Source organism: Camelina sativa, chromosome 11, assembly GCF_000633955.1.
Source record: "Camelina sativa cultivar DH55 chromosome 11, Cs, whole genome shotgun sequence".
Lineage (NCBI taxonomy): Eukaryota > Viridiplantae > Streptophyta > Magnoliopsida > Brassicales > Brassicaceae > Camelina > Camelina sativa.
Genome location: NC_025695.1, coordinates 8603479 through 8622422, shown reverse-complemented (window position 1 = coordinate 8622422; position 18944 = coordinate 8603479). Strand labels below are relative to the sequence as shown.

Below are 18944 nucleotides of genomic sequence, written 5' to 3'. Positions count from 1 at the left end.
CAGACATCATTGATCAAGGAGGAGCATCGACCGACTCTCGGCAGCATTCATTGCCACTTTCCGATCCACCGGATGCCTGAGCTTCAACACAGTCAAGCTAATGACTGAAAACAAGCGCTTGGTGGGAGGCAACCCACTGGTAGGAACTACTTATCTTTCAATTTTTCTTTTAGGATTACTAACTTATTGATATTTGGTTTTGAGTTTTATTGTTTCAAAAAAAAAAAAAAAAAACAAACAAACAAACAAATGAAAAAGTTTCAGACATCATTGATCAAGGAGGATAGGCCTCGGCAAAAAAACCGGACCCGAAAACCCGAACCGGATCCGACCCGAAAATATGGACCCAAATCCGAACCTGGAACCGGTAGAATACCCTATTGGGTCCTAATCTCCTAAACCCGAAGAACCGGAACCAAACCCGGAATCGAACCGAGAACCGAATGGGTACCCGACAAACCCAAAATAAAATAATATACATAAAATACTAGTTATATATATTTTTTTATAACATAGCTATTTAAAGTTACAACTTAAAATTCAAAAATATTTGTTTTTCCTAGATTAAAATACTCAAAATAAACAAAATTATATTGAAATGTTTAGCTATATTTTTTAAAAAATTAACCAATTTTTAAAAATTTAATTTTAATATTTAACATTAGAATTTCCGGGTAATCGGGTAAAATTCAGTTTATCGGTTAAATTTCGGGTAATCGGGTACAAAAAAACCCGAACCCGGATGATACCCGATTTTTTCGGGTATTTATAGGTTCTGAAATTTTAGATCTGAACCGATCTGAACCCGGTAAGACCCAAACTGAACCCGAACCGATATTTTCTGTTTACCCTATTGGGTCATAAATTCCTCTACGCGAAAAACCCGAACCCGATCGGTTCCTACTCGAACCCGACCCGAGTACCCGAATGCCTAGGGCTAAAGGAGGAGCATCGACCGACGCCACCTGGTCATCGGTCGACACCAGTTGGTATCCGAGAACTGTTCAAAATTTTCATACATTTTCCATAGATTTTTGTTTCTTTTTGCTTTCCTCTTACTTGATAACACTGGGGACAATGTTGTTTAAGTCTCGGGGAGGTTATCTACTAACTACATTTCTGTTTTTGAGTTTCAGTTGTGTCAGTCAAAACTATAAAGTTTGAGTCAAATTTTTCAAAATTTTTCTTTTTGTCTTTGGAAATTATGATCTTGACTAATGATTTCTCTTATTTGGCTAACACTCTAATGATTATTTGTTTATGTTTGATCTCAGAATTGAAGCTTAAAAAGACTATGAGCTTTATCAACAATCATGAAAGCCCTTATTCAATGGATATCTGATTGATCTAACGTTGTCTCAACTTTTATAATGATTTTAACTGGGCTTAATCTCTTACTTTGGGGTTGGAAATCAGTGGACTAGACTTCTTCTTCGGGCCATACAAGACAGTGAAATTCTTCAAAGTATGTCTCTCCTCTCTCTCTTCCCTTCAGTACTTTAAAAAGAAAGATCAGGAAAAAAAAGAGAATAAAAGATGAGATGATTTTGATCAGTTTAGAGAAGTAGGTAAATTACCTGTGACCTCATTATTCTACTCTTGAGTTAGATGATCACACAAAGCTTGGAAGCGAGGGGTAGGTAAATTACCGATGACCCCGGTATTCGCTTACACCTTTGCTTAAAAAAAAAAAAAGAATTTTTTTTTGGGGAGAAATCAACTCCTTTGAAGTGAGAAAAGGGAGAGGAAATGAGATGTATGAAGAATGTCTTGGCTTGAAGAGAGTCCATATACCACTGATCGATACACCAAGGTAAGAACTCACCTGTACTTGCTTTAATTTATGTAATGAGATGACAATGGAGATTTCAGAGATTCCAAAGGATTGTGGGATTTGAGTAAGGAATGTTGATGCTTATCATGGTTAAGTATAAGAAGTAAGTTTTTGAGTCAGGTAAATGAAGATTGTGAATAAGAATCATCATGCAATTGAGTGAGTTCCCAGTTTTCAAACCTCTTTCACAGGTGTAAACTTATGTTTTGCTTGAGGGAAAGTAAAGGCTAAGTCTGAGGGAGTTGATATATCATGGTTTTTGTGGTTTTTAACTATGATATAAGGAGTCTTTTAGAGTCTTTTGATTTGTCTTCTAGGATGTTTTTGAGTCTTTACAGGTTTTCTAGGATTTTAGCATGGATGAAGCAAAGTAGAGCAATTTGGATCATTTTGGAGCATTAATCCCGAAGAAACGAACTTGGAGTCAGAACAGAGAGGGAGTGTCAATCGACACTGCTTTAGCATCGCNGCCCTTATTCAATGGATATCTGATTGATCTAACGTTGTCTCAACTTTTATAATGATTTTAACTGGGCTTAATCTCTTACTTTGGGGTTGGAAATCAGTGGACTAGACTTCTTCTTCGGGCCATACAAGACAGTGAAATTCTTCAAAGTATGTCTCTCCTCTCTCTCTTCCCTTCAGTACTTTAAAAAGAAAGATCAGGAAAAAAAAGAGAATAAAAGATGAGATGATTTTGATCAGTTTAGAGAAGTAGGTAAATTACCTGTGACCTCAGTATTCTACTCTTGAGTTAGATGAGCACACAAAGCTTGGAAGCGAGGGGTAGGTAAATTACCGATGACCCCGGTATTCGCTTACACCTTTGCTTAAAAAAAAAAAAAGAATTTTTTTTTGGGGAGAAATCAACTCCTTTGAAGTGAGAAAAGGGAGAGGAAATGAGATGTATGAAGAATGTCTTGGCTTGAAGAGAGTCCATATACCACTGATCGATACACCAAGGTAAGAACTCACCTGTACTTGCTTTAATTTATGTAATGAGATGACAATGGAGATTTCAGAGATTCCAAAGGATTGTGGGATTTGAGTAAGGAATGTTGATGCTTATCATGGTTAAGTATAAGAAGTAAGTTTTTGAGTCAGGTAAATGAAGATTGTGAATAAGAATCATCATGCAATTGAGTGAGTTCCCAGTTTTCAAACCTCTTTCACAGGTGTAAACTTATGTTTTGCTTGAGGGAAAGTAAAGGCTAAGTCTGAGGGAGTTGATATATCATGGTTTTTGTGGTTTTTAACTATGATATAAGGAGTCTTTTAGAGTCTTTTGATTTGTCTTCTAGGATGTTTTTGAGTCTTTACAGGTTTTCTAGGATTTTAGCATGGATGAAGCAAAGTAGAGCAATTTGGATCATTTTGGAGCATTAATCCCGAAGAAACGAACTTGGAGTCAGAACAGAGAGGGAGTGTCAATCGACACTGCTTTAGCATCGCTCGACACCGTGTTTAGCCAACGAGAGAATCAAGTTTTGGAAGTTTCACAAATTCAGCCAAAGTTTTCCATATTTGCAACACAAGTCCCTGACGTGTTTTAGGATATATAAATAGTATTTTTAGGTTTTGCAAACCCTTAAGTTATTTTCTAGCAAGTTTTATTTTCCTGCAACCCTGTGAGATTTTGAGAGCTTTGGAGAGAGAGAGAGATCTGCTTTGTAGAAGAAAAATTCTTGAACTCCTTTTTACTCTTTTAATTTCAATTGCTTATTATTCAGAATTATGTTTTGTTCTTCATTAAATATATCTGAGTAATTTGCTTGTTAGGTTTAGAGTTTTTCATAGGGTTTTTATGACTTATTAGATCTGTGATTTTTATGGTTCTTAATCTTTTATGATCTTCATCCTTAGTTGTTTTTCACAATAATTCTTGATTGATCACCTAAAATTATTATCTTAGGGAAATAAATTGATATGAGAATATAATTGTTTTCCTGATTAAACCATTAATGAGCAAAATTACTTCTTGCAATGATATTTGATTTAGTGATTTTGTTAACAATCTAAACTTATTTTTAAAGCTGATTTATTACCTAGAATTTTGCAAAGATATTTAGATTTTCTGGTTTTAAATTAGATAATTTTTGCAGAACTGATTTATTTTACAAAGGTGTTTAGAGTTCTAGATCTGTTCTTAATTGCTTGAATCCTAATTATTTCTTGATTTAATAATTTATAATTTTATGAGAAATTGCCTAGGCTTAGCTTTTTAATCTTCTTAATTTACAACAGCTTTTATTTAATACTTTACATTGTTATTTCAATTTTAAATTAATCTGTTTAGCATAATTAAAAAACTCTAAAATTTATTGTGTAGACTTGAGTCTTTGTGGAATTCGACCCCTAAATACTGCAGTGATCTCTTAATTTGATAGAATAGCTCTAGTATTAATTTGAGCATATCATGAGTTAACATGGAGCATAAAGAGAAAAAGAGAGTTACCATATCGTCGTCGGTCATCAAAACCAACTCAAGAGACGAGACCGAGGAAAAAGATGTTACAAACTTGTCAATGTTAGGGGAAGGCTGAATAACATCGATATAAACATCCTCAAAACGAGGCATGTGCTCGATATAAACATCCTCATAACTATAATCAGTGATGTTAAATTTTTTCAATGCTGGAGTATCCACAACTAAACACCTACCATTGTTATCTATGTCATCATAGTTAACATACGATAAACACGATAGAGTAGGCACTTTAACGCTAAACTTTGTCACATTATCATCCTTCTTTCTCTTCACGCTCAATTCGTCAAGAACGGGGCAGCTCGATAGGAAACTAACGAGAGAAGCCTCGTCTTCATACACCACATAGTGAAGGAAGAGATGTAAGAGGGATGGGAGGCAACAAGAAGAAGGGAAATCCACGAGAATCTTGTGGGAGAGAGTCAGATCCACGAGAGTTTCGCAGGTGTAGAGGCTCTTAGGCAACCTAGTTGGATCAGCGGACTACCGAAGCTCGAATTCTAGCTTACGCATGCCGCCATCAACAGCCTTTGCAAGCAAATTTTCGAAACTAGCATCAGTAGGACATCGTGGACCGAGTTCTATACACAAGCTCTCTAAGACAGGTGCTTTGTGGAGTTCCCATGACTTAATAAGAAACCACCAAACGCTCTTCTTGCTCTCATCATCATCGTCATCATCGTCATCATCATCATCATCACCATCACCATCACCATCACCATCACCATCACCATCACCATCACCATCACCATCACCATCACCATCACCATCACCATCACCATCACCATCACCATCACCATCACCATCACCATCACCATCACCATCACCATCACCATCACCATCACCATCACCATCACCATCACCATCACCATCACCATCACCATCACCATCACCATCACCATCACCATCACCATCACCATCACCATCACCATCACCATCACCATCACCATCACCATCACCATCACCATCACCATCACCATCACCATCACCATCACCATCATCATCATCATCATCATCATCATCATCATCATCATCATCATCATCATTGTCTTCTTTGTACTCAAGTGAAGGTAACATCGTCTAGACCGAGAAGTACGGATTGGATTGAGGCGTCAAGTAAGAAACTTGAGAAGAAGACTAGCAAGAGACTTGATTGGTGGCTTTCATTGGAGGAAGAGGATGAGAAGAAGAAGAAGAAGAAGAAAAAGAAGAAGCGGAGGATGGTTAGAGAGTGGTGGAAAGATGAGTATCGTAGAGAACTCTCTAAGAAGAAGAAGAAGAATACGTTGGAATCTGAATTTTGTAGTGATGATGGGAGTACTAGTGTGAGTCAATGGAGGCGTGGTAGTGGTAGCAGCATAGAATGGTGGTTAGATGGGTTAAGTGGTGAAAGGTGGCCGAGAGGACGAGGAAATAGTCATGACTCGGTGAGCGGTGAGATAGCTAAGAGCTGTGGAGTTAGTAGCACACCGAGCATGAGAGGAACCGTGTGTTATGCAGCGCCTGAGTACTGTAACTTAGATAACGACGTGTCTGAGAAATGTGATGTTTATAGTTATGGTGTTCTGTTGTTGGTTCTGATTTCCGGGAGGCGTCCGTTGGAGATGACGGGATCCGCAAGTGAGATCCAACGGGCAAACCTCATGTCTTGGGCGAGGAAGCTGGCCAGGAGAGGGAAACTTGTTGATCTTGTGGACCAAAAGTTGCAAAATTTGGATCAAGAACAAGCAGTGTTGTGCATAAAGGTTGCCTTGCTTTGTCTGCAAAGATTCCCGGTTTCACGACCGTCGATGAAAGAGGTTGTGGGGATGCTTAAAGGAGAAGTGAGTCTGCCGTAGTTGCCTACTGAGTTCTCACCATCGCCACCTTTGAAAACGACGAGGAAGCAGCACCGTTGATTAACTTAGGAATCACTTTGGTGCTGTTTAAGTGTGTTAGAGTTTGTACACGGTTAGCTTTAGGAACTTTGATTTTAAGTTAACAAAACTTTCCAACTTCTGCCAAGTTAGTCTGTTTTTGTCTCTTCGTCATACTCATTGACATTGATTCATAGTTAGCTAATTTTGTTATTTTGAATGTCATACACTTCTTCAAATCGGCCACTCAGGGATAGGATTATCAGAGCTGAAAAGGCTAGTTATCAACAAAATCATTCAAGGTCACCAAGGTTTACCGTTTACACAATTTATATGGGCCCAACAGTTCTAGAGTCTACACCAAATTGGGTCACGTTAGGAGCCGGCTGTTTGTGTTCAATATATCCATGTACATGGCCCCATATTGAGGCATCTTCATTTCTCTTATTCCATTTTTTTTTTTCAAAACCATCAAGATTTCTTGATATTTTCTTCTATACTCCTATTTATTTAACCTGATTGGGTGAATCCAAAATTTGGGACAGACAGCTTGGCTCATGAATACTAAGATAATAAGATATATATGCTTTTTACATGTATCAGATTCATTTGAAAGTTGAAACTCAATTAAAAGAAAACTTGCATACATATATTGATTATACTACTCGTAGTAGGATATTTATAATCCTTTTAGGATAAAGAAGTCTTCCCTAAGGGTCTGACTGGTTCAAACGCTGCGGTTGCGGTTGCGGAAGATTGCAGAAGCGGGCGATTGTGGTTTCAAGCGTTATTAAGCATTTTGAACGACTGGTTTAGCGATTTAAAATTGGTGCGTTTGCGGGAGGTTTACGACTGGTTGACCAGCGGGTGCAATAGCGGTTGGAACATAATAAATGTGATATATAATATATAAATGTTTAAAAACATAAAAATTTTAATTAAACTTGATTTATAATTTAAATTTATTTAAAAAATACTAAAATAATTATTCAAAAAACAAATAAATTTCATATTGAAATACTTATTCCTTTATGCATTTGGCTTTTCACCAAAAATTTAATCAAATAATTTGATAAATGACAAAACATATGCTTTAGATCGTAGATCTTTTCTCTTTTCTCTTAGATCGTGGGTCAGTAGTTGCATCGGTAGGAATGGTTTAGTGAGAGTTGAGAAGAGTCACTGGTGATTTGTTTTAATATTTTTTACAAATAATCTTATTTTTAAAAAAAATCTGATGAAATATTATATTTGTTTATATTTTTTTGAACTTGTGTGCGATGTGTCATTAAATTTACATCAAGTTTTCCGGGTTATTGTTAATTGGAATATTATTTTCTTTTAATTATTTATTTTATAATCTCTGTAATCGTATCTGTACTTCATTTTGTCTCATCTTTAATGAATAAAATGGTTAGATAGAAGATATAACACAAAAGAATTTCATTATCATTTATTTCTTTAAAGTTTTTTATAAAAAAAAAAAAAAATTCAACTGCAATCGCCCGCAACCGTCAGCTTTTGGAATTCAGTGATTTGAAGCGGTTGGGAGCGATTAGAAGCGATTGGGAGCGTTTTATGTGATTGGTTCCAATCGTTAGCAACCGCTACCACCCGCAAATGCAGCGTTTACGGGAGGTAGCAGGAGAACCGGTCAACACCTAAGTTGTCCAGTTGTCCCAAAAGAAAATTAATATTCTGGATAATTTTCTTATTGTTATTGTTTAGAAAACAAAACTAAAAATAGTAATTTTACTATGCAGCAGTACATTAGAAGAAAAAAGTAACAAATTCAACTAAGATAAAATGTAACAGCGTTATATCAATCATAGACTGATAGACATAGTAGTGTATGTTTTGGGTTTCATTTCACTTTTTTTTATTTCATTCATTTGCAATTACAATTGAGAAATACTAGAAACAATTAATGAACAATATCATTTTGTTTTAGCATCGCCTCATTTTGTTTTAGCATCGCCAAAAAAATAAATAGCTAGTTAATAAATTCTTATCAGATAGCTACTACATTATATAATGTCACTCCATAATTTAAAGTGATCTCGAACACGGTCCAGCATATGGCCTCAGCGGCCTATACTAGATTTATAAATAAATACTATATGGTATTTGGTTACCTATGTCAGATAATAATTGATAGCAGATCGTACAATTGATATGTATAGTGTACTATATTATAAGAAATTAAAGTATAGTAAGAAATGGAATGTTGAAGGGAACCTATAGGCATCGATTAAAGAGAAAAGAAGTAAATAATGAAGCAGAAAGACGTCATTGCTTACCCCTTCCAAAACTATCTTTCCATCTTTATCTGATACGTCTACCAATAACGTATTTTTCCCCTTAGTTTAAATATTATAAACCAAAACCCTTTTACTATCTTTGTTCCGATTTCGCTATTATTCAACTTTATAACAAATCCCTGACTAGACCAGATCCCAGATGCACAAGATTAGATTCTCCTGTCTCACATCATCATCATCATCATCATCATCATAATTAATCATTATCATTACAAGAAACATCTTTGTACATAATAACTAACCTAAAGACAAGTAGAGGTATTCAATGAACGATCTTCCGGAGAGAAGAGAAGAAGGCCTAGTAAAAAGCTGAGAGTTAGTAGTGATCAAAACATGAAGAAGATAGTACACAAAGAAATTGAGAAACAAAAGGAGACTAGAAATGGCTTCTCTTTACGCATCTCTCCGCTCTCTTCTCCCTCTTGAGTTCATCCAGGTCAAAATACCCTAATTTTATTCTTGCTTTTGATTCTTCACTCTACAGATCGACAAAATTAGTAGTATCTGAAAACATGATTTGTGGCTTCGTTGGAGCTGTTCTTTGTCAAAAAAAGATTCACTAGAACTTTAACACTCCAATATCCTAGCTAATATTAACCTGTGTTTCTCGTTTCTTGATTTGGTTCTGTAGGGAAAGCGTTCGACGTTAGATCAAGTGAACGGTGCAGTGAATTACATAGAGTATTTGCAGAGGAATGTCAATGACACGAGATGTCCTCATGTTACTGTCTGGACGAAGCTTTGAATGTTGTAATGAACAAGGCTGGAATGAGATTTCGAATCATGTCGTGATTCGTCCGTGTTTGGTAGGCCTAGAAATCGTGTTTAGCGTTCTCCAAACGCCGCTCTCAAGCGTTCTGCAAGTGCTTCGTGAATGCGGTCTCTGCGTTCTTGGCTGTATCTCCTCTAATGTAAATGATAGACTCATTCACACTTTACAGGCTGAGGTACAATATCTCGAGCTAAGTAACTTTGCAGCAACAGAAACATACACTAATTAGTAAATGTAAGAATATAAAGAAAGATACACTTAAATCATCACATGTATTTATAAGATCTGTTAGTGTTACTTTATGTTTGGATCCTGTCAGCTTACAAACTAATGGATTTTGCATGTGTCTTAATTAATTTGGATTGTGACACATGCATGCATCTTCTTCATGGCCTCTTTGGCATTGCTTTATAGTATCAAAGTGATGATTTAAATTGTTGAATTAATATGTGAAGTTATTTTGCATTAATGTTTGCAGATACAGCCAAGAACATCTTTTGCATTAATGCCGGTCAACGATCTGGCTTTGATCGACTTAGCAGACCTTAAGGTTGCACTTACCCTAATGAAGTAAACGGTCTTTCAGTAGATTCCAATTCCCATCTTAGCTTCTCAAATAAAATTAAAAAAACCATGTAAATATAGATAGTTTCTTAGTATTAATTACTTGTCCTATGTATTTCTCTACTTTTAAGGAATTTGAGAGTAAGAAAATATTCACCCTATAGTATACTATAATTAGTCTATAAGAGAATATTCTTATCTTACGTACAGGAAAAGGTACGCTCTCGATTTAAGATATAAGAGATTAATCGTGGACTTTGATAAGTATGCATAGAACTATGTTATAACTTTAAACAGGATAAGTCTTATGGGAAATATGTTATTATTGCTGCTTTGAGTACGTAGCATTACAACTAAAAGACAATAGTATTTCGAACCAAATTTCAGATAAATATAAGCCTTCCAAAACAAAAAAAAATTGCATATATATAATTAGGGTTCAAACAATTAAAAGTGTGGTGTTCCGGTAAAAGATGAAATTCCTTTTCGCCGGACAGTTGCGCTAGTAAACAGGAGTGTGAACTGATCGAATTTATAATTGTTAACCCAATTTATACGCAGAGAGTCTATTCAAAACATAGAAAAAAAATCTACATAATAATAACATACCGAATAAATGCGAGCAACAGTTGTGTTTTTTCAATCGTATCTTTTGGATATTTTCTAGAAAATCGTGATGGATCATTAAAACGGTTATTTATGAAAAGTTACAACTGTTTACTGTAAAGTTGTGTTGATTGGAACATTCATATCTTTAAAAATTTATATATATATTTGTTTGTTTACTGTTTTCATTTTTTTTGCCATGACACAAAATCAACTAAAATTTCAATCTCAATTGTTTATTCATTTTTCTAAATTAATTTCTAGCATTCATTCTTTTAAAAATCAAGAAATTTCTCTAATTATTGATTTAACAAAAATTTTTTGGAATAATGAATCTATCTCGAATAAATGCCACCAAAAAATTGTGTTTTTTCAATCGTACTTTTTGAATAATTTTCCAGAAAAATCTGAAGAAAATTTAAATTGTGTATTTTACACAAAGTTGCGATTGTTCATTGTAACGATCTTTTTGTAAAGTTGCAACTGTTCATTGTAGAGTTGTGTTTATTCGAATATTTGTATCTTTTGAAATCTATATATTTGTTTTTTAAAACTTTTTTTTTTGACATGACACAAAATAATATAAAATTTCTATCTCAACGCTTTTTACAGCTATCTAAATTATTCTCTAGCATTCATTTTTTTAAAAGTAAGAAATACCTCCAATTCTTGATTTAACAAAAGATTTTTCGAATGATGAATCTAATTTATAACTTTTAGTTAGTTTTATATATTAAAAAATTAATGAAAGTACCTATATATAATAGCAATCCGAATAAATGCCACAAAAAATTGTGTTTTTTCAATCGTACCTTTTGGATATTTTTCAAAAAAATCTGTAAAAAAATTAAATTGTGTGTTTTACACAAAGTTGTGATTCTTCATTGCAACGGTTTTTTTGTAAAGTTGCAACTGTTCATTGTAGAGTTGTGTTTATTCGAATATTCGTATATTTTGAAATATATATATATTTGTCTGTTTGAAATGTTTTCATTTTTTTTGCCATGACACCAAATAATATAAAATTTCAATCTCAACAGTTTTTACAGCTCTTTAAATTATTCTCTAGCATTCATTCTTTTAAAACTAAAGAGATTCCTCCAATTCTTGATTTAACAAAATATTTTTGGAATGATGAATCTAATATATAATTTTTAATTAATTTTATACCTAGAATCTTTTTCCAAGAGTTAGATGGATTATATAATGAGCTTTTGGATTTGACTTTTGAATATGGTAATAAATATGTCTTCTATTTAAAAGTAGTTTATATGAGTTTGTAGGTATAATCAAGTGCATACACAACAGTTGCGATTTTTCGTAGTACCTTTTCATAAAAAAAAATTTTATTTGTTTTTTTTCTCTTTTTCAAATTGTTGTATCTGTTCATTGTAGAGTTGTGTTTTTCACTATATTTTATTTATATTTTTTCATCACAACTTTTTGTTATAATAGGTGTGTCTATTTAAATAGTCATGCTTTTTGAACTCTCTTTATATTTGTCTCTTCATCACTAATTAAGAAGTTCGTTGAAACAAATTTTCCATTTTATGTTGAGTCAATTGAATATATTCTATAATCTAACTAAAATTTTAGAAATGATTATAGCAATAGAAAATTTTTATATAACTTAATATTGAATTTACAGTTGTGTCTATTTATCTTAACTTTCCGTTTTAAAAAATATTTTAATATTTAAAAATAATAATAACAATCTGAATAAATGAGAACAACAGTTGCGACTTTTCACAGTATTTTTTTGTAAAAAAGTTAGTTTTATTTGTTCTTTTTAAAAAACTCAAACAATTGTATTTGTTCATTGTAGAGTTGTGTCTTTTTACTATATTTTATTCATATTTTTTCATCACAACTTTTCGTTCTAATAGGTGTGTCTATTTAAATATTCATATCTTTTGAACTCTCTATATATTTGTGTCTTCATAAATAACTAACAAATCATTGTTCATTGAAACAAATTTTTCATTTTATTTTAAATATAAATATTTTGAATATTTTTTTTTTTTTATATCTAATATTCAATGTTATTATATTATCTAACTAAAATTTTAGAAATGATTATAGTAATATGAAATATAATAAAACTTAATATATAATTTACATTTGCGTCTATTTATCGTAACTTTTTGTTAAAAACTATTTTAATATTTAAAATTTATTTTCTTTTGTTCTTAAGAGTTGACTATTTAATTTTAATTTACCGTTGATACTTTTTCACTCATTATTAAATATATTTTTAATTATAGTTATTTAATAGAAAATCACATTAATCATTATAACCATTAATTCAATATTTTTAGTAAGGATCACTTTGTCATATTGATTTTTTTTAATTGTAACTCTTTACCATAATTCTTCATAAAAATATCTTATATCTATAATACTTTAAACAATATGCTTTGCAAAGTTGCGTCTATTCTACATAATATTTTTTGTTATAAGTTTTTATTTTGATGATTGTGTTTTTATTAACAGTTTATGTATTTAAACTATTTTATTACATTTAAATAATTGCATAATGTATAATTTTAAATTTAAATTTTTTTTTTTAAAATACTTCTCCACGACAACGCAGAAGATCTGAATCATAGTAATAATAATAAGGAACTGATCATATTAATATTAAATGTCGTTATATATATATTAACTCTTTGGTAAACAATTTCAGCTAAAATGAGTGATCAACTTTGTTCAACCTTTGAGGTTTGGTCGGAATTAGCCAAGTAGGGTCTAGCTATTTTGTTACACATGGCGAAGTGAAAACTGTTTTGGTGTTTCTGTTTTCTTTTGAAAACTCACAACTGTCTACTGAATTATATAGATAGTTTTGTAATATATATTTATATATATATATGTATATAGTTCGTAATATGTTCGAAATCAATTATTGCATATATGTATAGCTTGATCGAATAGCCGAAGTTTGGAGTAATTCTTTATATATATATATATATATATATATATATATTATTTTTCTGAACCCACGGATTTTTTTTCCAAATATTTATATATTTTAGAATTCTATCAAAGCTATATGGTATATTTATAGTTTTTTAAAATTGTGTCATTTTAAAAAAAAAATTATGATGACGCTAGTAAAGAATATTGTGTCGATATACAATGTCTAGAGATATTGTAATATTTTTTTCTTGCCAACAACAACAATCCATTACGAAGTAACTATTCAAAAGCATACAATCATTTAAAAAAAGGATATATATATATATATATATATAGTTGTATCTACACCACATCATTAAGGTACTTTAACTTCAAACACCATATTTTATTTCATACGAAAAATTTACAAACCAACGAGAAAAATAAAAGAATTAACTGGATTGTTACTGTACAAATGTCGGCTTGTGTTTGCAACCGTCCAAAAAGTCTAAAGAGATGGTCTTTAGTTTACACTTTACAGTGTACTCATTATTGCTACAATGCATTTGTGTATGATTCCGAATAATTTAACTTTGCATAATCCTTAATTTCTGACAACCATCGATTTGACGGTTTTGGGTCATACATAATTTAACAACGTGCTTCTAATTTTAAATTTTATAAGATTAAAACTGCTTGCATCCGATACTTTTTTTGGGAGCTAGGGGAAATGCATCCACACGTCCCAAATCACATTACCAATTTGACTACCTGTACTACTTTCAAAAATGTTCAAACTGTACTTTCAATAGATAAAACTAGAGCATGAAAGAGAGTCGTGTGTCCCCGGACAATTAGAAAAAGCACACACACACATCTCTAGACAACGAATCGGATCAAACATCCAAAAAGATTAGTAAACTGAAAAATTCCAAATAAATAAAAATATAGTGGACTCTCTCAATATACGTATAGAGATATTTAAAGGTAACAGAGGATTCGTGACAGAGAAGAAGGATTTGCTTTGCCTTGAAAGGATAACCTTTACCAAAAGGCTTATTTTAAAAAAAGAAAAAGAAAAATAATGGAAACCGTGGAAAGATGTCATCGTCGTATTGCATATTATATTGAATTAGTAGTATCTTCTTATTTAAGAACAGTAATGATATCTCTGATACGCCAATGGATATGGGACGTTTTTAATAAAAACATGTGAAAAAGACTAGTTGCAGTGTGAGCAGGTGCTCTGATAAAAAGTACGGAGCCCACATCCGACCATATCACAAGATCATCAACGGCTGTGATTTGATGATTTGGTTTTCATGTATCCCAGTCTTAGGACACGGTTGGGGCTTTTTACGTCCACATATGTCATATAGTTATATATATTCTCCAGTTCCTCCTCCTCCGGCCAGTCGTATGAGAACTTATACATAATAGGGAAAATCTGCATTGTGACGTTTTTTTTTAATATAGCAACAGTTTGCGTTTTACTCACTTTTTCTATGTGTATTTGTCGGTTTGACATTCAGAAATGTACTGTACTTTTGTTTTTTACTTTCTATAACTGTTGTTTTCATGGTAAGAGATTTGTATAAAAGGAAAAATTGCTTAATTCTTTTGTTAAAGAATATTTGCTTGGATGTTGTTGTGAGAAAAGCTGTTTGGAGAAAGTATAAAACAATTTGTTTAGGACCACCGATTTATTTTATGTTTTTGCAAGCTACCCATTTTTTTTTTTTTGTAATGATAGTAGATATATTTTAAGAGTCATAATTAAAAAAAACACTAAAAGTTGTTATTTAGTAAAATATATTAATAAGTGAAATACTAATATTGTTTGAGATTTTGAACAATAAATAAAAAGAAGACTAAAAAAAAATGATCACCCTGCTCTAATAAAATTGTTATGTCTTCATCTTCTTTCTCGTTTCTTTTATTGTTATTTTCTTATATATATATATTTATATTATCACTAGTTTATATATATTTTTGTCCTACCAAAAAGAAGTTTATATATTTTTGCATTAAAATTAGTTGTAGAAGGTTTTTTTTGTTATATATATTTGTAGTCTAGTGGTTTTGTAATATTCCGTAAATATAGAAAAAATATTATTATATTTTATTTTCAGAAGGGAGGACTTTTTTACACTGATACCATACCACCAATGGCCGGTAAAACTCTTCACCATTAAAATCTAATATAAATGTTTTGGCCAAGGACTCAAGCCCGAGAGGCTCATCCTATTAATTAAAGAAAACAACAACTGATAAATATTTCGATTTTTGTTTTGTTTTTTAACAAAAAAGGGTAATTCCAGAACCTGCATTATTTGGTCCTCCTAATGTGTATTATTTAATATTATAATTAATGGTCCTCCCTCTCACCCAAGGAGACATAGAGAACCATTTGGTTCTTTATGGCATCCTTCAACAAAAGAAATAAAATTATCATAGGACAGAACCAGAAAATTCTAAGAAGATCTGACATTGCTAGCTAAAGCTCAAAGTGTCAAACTATGGATCCTTCTCAGAATCTTAATCCGAAAGGGTACCAGAGACAAAGACCGTTTAGCTCAGCCGGCGAGGGCGGCAGCAGCGGCGGCTCCGGTATGCCCCATGAAACAGATGACAATAAGAAGCAGAAGAAGCTTCTCCACCGCGACATCGAACGCCAAAGAAGACAAGAAATGGCTACACTCTTCGCTGCTCTTCGCACTCACCTACCTCTCCAATACATCAAGGTTCATATATATCCTTATTCACTTCTTATTTGCTCTCAAATTTTATTTATTTTTCTTTGTATTTGTTGTTCGAACGAGAAACCAAGATTTGGCTGCTAGGGTTCGTGAATATGTCTTTTTGTATTTGGTTTAATTTTATTATTTGTAGGGAAAAAGAGCTGTTTCGGATCATGTAAACGGAGCGGTGAATTTTATTAAGGACACGGAAACACGGATTAAAGAACTCAGTGCAAGAAGAGATGAACTAAGTAGAGAAACGGGTCAGAGATATCAGTCGAATCCGGATCCAGCAAAAACTGAATCCGATTTGCCTAAATCGGATCCGGCGACTGTGATGGTGCAACCACACGTGAGCGGCTTAGAAGTGGTGGTGAGCAGCAACTCCTCAGGTCCCGAAGCTTTGCTCCTCTCAAGAGTGCTTGAGACACTTCAAGAGAAAGGGCTTGAAGTCGTCAGCTCTCTCACGACAAGAGTCAATGAGAGGCTCATGCACACTATTCAAGTTGAGGTATGATTACAACTACATGCCATGTCAATTGGAGTTAATTTAGGGTTTCCATTCTATTTTTATAACTATACACTACACTCATTACTCAACACAGGTTAATAGTTTCGGATGCATCGACTTAGCTTGGTTGCAGGAGAAGCTAGTTGAGGATTTGATACTTTCAACAGGGTACTGATCAGAAAACTAGCATTCGTAGTCCTAAAGACCTTCTTCATATCGTATGATCTCTTTTACCCGAGCTCTTTGTTTCATTATAGCACGGTGTGTGAACTTTACCTAATTAGAAACTATCATTACCAAAATATTTTTTCCCTTTTCGATTTAGTATATTGAAGCTTGTTAGTTGATAGAAAACAATATTCTTTGTACGTATCATATGTTCGTTGCTCCAATTATTATTCTCTTATAAAAGATTTTCTAATGTTTCTAGTTCGTCAGTGGAATATAACTAAAGATATGCAATGTTGGATATGGTGTATATTTTGGTTTATGCATTTTATTCTAATTAACTAATCTCACAATATGCTAAATGCAGAAAATATCTGAAGTCTTCTTGAAGTTTTATCTTGAGAGCAAGGAAGGTAGGTTCATTTGTGGGTCGAGGTGTAGCTTGGTTTAAACAAGTTCAAGTGCTTACTATGCTGTTATATTTCAAACGGATTTTATGGGTGGGTCAAAACTTCACCGCCACGCAGTAAAAGACCATGGGTGTGATGTTTTCAGTAGACCATTTTTTTCTCACAAGCAAGCCATTTCTTGTTTCCCTTGTAAAATTTTTTTCTCATTCCGTTGTTATTATGTTTAATTTCTCTTGTGGTTTGATTTAGAATGGAATTAAAATCAAGTTTTAACCAACGTATATGCATATCCATAAATCATTAAGAGTATGGAAGGGAACTAGGAAAGGGCAGAGCAAAATAAAGGCCAATATGCCTAGATTTATGGTAAAGGCTTAACCGGATAAGTATGAAGAAGTTGGCTAAATGGAACCATATCTTTTGGGCTCTATTGGTCAAAATCTGCAAGGTTGTTTTTAACCTAGCTACTGATACCTGTTCGCTATTAATACCACCTTCGTCTCTTCGATATTTTATGTGAATTGTTTGCATATAACTGCAAAAAAATTGAGAAGGAACACAACTGTTCTAATTTCTGCGACGACAGACTGAGTTATCAAAGAGAGATACTATGATGTAATAATACTTACCACGAGGGAATCCAATCGTTTGGGCAATTCGAAAGTGGATAAAAGTTCCAAAATTAACTAACATAGAGTAAAACTAACCACACAATAAAGATATACAGTATATGTTTGAGTGTAAGTTGATAACCTAAGTACCTAACACAGACATACATACAAATGACATCACCAATTTGAAAATTTCAAATGACTATATATACGCAAGTAACAGATACACATGTAAATCCATAATAATAAAGCCTCACATCATCAAATGACATAGCAAATGTGAAACTCCTGACAAAATTATAAGCGGTGGATTATGATGATCAGGATGCTTTTTCGGACAAATTAAGAAAGAAGCCTTCTAAAAGCCTAATTAAATTCAATGCATAGAACCACCTTACTATTATATTGTTGACATTACATACTTTGTTATGTTAGAGTGATTATCCATCACTTTGATCTTATCTTCTTATCACTTGGTCCCCAAGTTACTTAGTAATCAAGTAACTTATACTTATCCATTTACTAAAGCCCCTATATATATTTACTTTCTTTCACTTGTAAAAGCAAGACAAGAGAGAAGAAAGATGTAATAATAAGAAGTAGAGAGAAGACTTTATTTCACTTATCTTTCGTCTCTTTCCCCTTATATATTATAGTGTATATAGTTATACATATACACATACATATACATATATAATATAATAATATTTTATGTTTGTGTTATGTTTTATAATATGTTATCAGCACGATGTCTTTACCGCGGGAGTTTTTACGAGGTAAGTAAATTTATATTGTTTCGATTTATGTTTATATAACATATATATTCTAGAAACCGTGAAATTATGCTTTTTCTGGATATGTCGTCATAAGTTGTAGGTGTTGCCTCCTTTACGATCAAATCTATAGCTAAATCATATCCGGATAGATCGTTAGATATATGGTAGGCTCTGCATCCTTCACGATCAAATAAAAGCTATGTCTTTTCCGGATAGATAGATTGTTATATATGGTAGGATTTGCCTCCTTTACGATCATATATCAAGCTATACAATTTTGGATGGATCGTTTTATATGGTAGGCTTTGCCTCTTTCCAGATCTAACAAAAGACTATGTCTTTTCCAGAAAGATCGTTAAAATGGAAGGCTATGCCTCCTATATGATCATAT

The 18944-nt window shown here is 32.8% G+C and overlaps 2 protein-coding genes and 1 pseudogene across 4 annotated transcripts; all 3 read left to right on the top strand.

Moving 5' to 3' along the window:
- LOC104727760 (receptor-like serine/threonine-protein kinase At4g25390) lies at positions 4831–6157 on the top strand. Its single transcript, XM_010446834.1, has 2 exons — positions 4831–4924; positions 5385–6157. The coding sequence occupies exons 1-2, from the start codon at positions 4831–4833 to the stop codon at positions 6155–6157; spliced, it is 867 nt and encodes a 288-aa protein (XP_010445136.1).
- Positions 8621–9935, top strand: LOC104722430 (annotated as a pseudogene).
- Positions 15680–17447, top strand: LOC104722429 (transcription factor bHLH126). Of its 3 annotated transcripts, none has more exons than XM_010440585.1 (4): positions 15680–16080; positions 16229–16588; positions 16683–16756; positions 17124–17447. In XM_010440585.1, the coding sequence occupies exons 1-4, from the start codon at positions 15856–15858 to the stop codon at positions 17143–17145; spliced, it is 681 nt and encodes a 226-aa protein (XP_010438887.1). In that variant the 5' UTR covers positions 15680–15855; the 3' UTR covers positions 17146–17447. The 3 variants fall into 3 exon arrangements, 2 of the variants coding, with proteins under 2 accessions (XP_010438887.1, XP_010438888.1); XR_757206.1 differs by having other exon boundaries at positions 15681–16080; positions 16683–16849; XM_010440586.1 differs by having other exon boundaries at positions 15682–16080; positions 16683–16806.

What these genes read in the sequence shown, in the direction of transcription:
- LOC104727760 (XM_010446834.1), top strand. Translation starts at nt 4,831, where the DNA reads ATGCCGCCATCAACAGCCTTTGCAAGCAAATTTTCGAAACTAGCATCA. An exon ending in ACACAAGCTCTCTAAGACAG is followed by an intron (nt 4,925 to 5,384) that starts GTGCTTTGTGGA and finishes TTTGTACTCAAG; the next exon opens with TGAAGGTAACATCGTCTAGA.
- LOC104722429 (XM_010440585.1), top strand. Translation starts at nt 15,856, where the DNA reads ATGGATCCTTCTCAGAATCTTAATCCGAAAGGGTACCAGAGACAAAGA. An exon ending in TACCTCTCCAATACATCAAG is followed by an intron (nt 16,081 to 16,228) that starts GTTCATATATAT and finishes TATTATTTGTAG; the next exon opens with GGAAAAAGAGCTGTTTCGGA. An exon ending in GATTTGATACTTTCAACAGG is followed by an intron (nt 16,757 to 17,123) that starts GTACTGATCAGA and finishes TGCTAAATGCAG; the next exon opens with AAAATATCTGAAGTCTTCTT.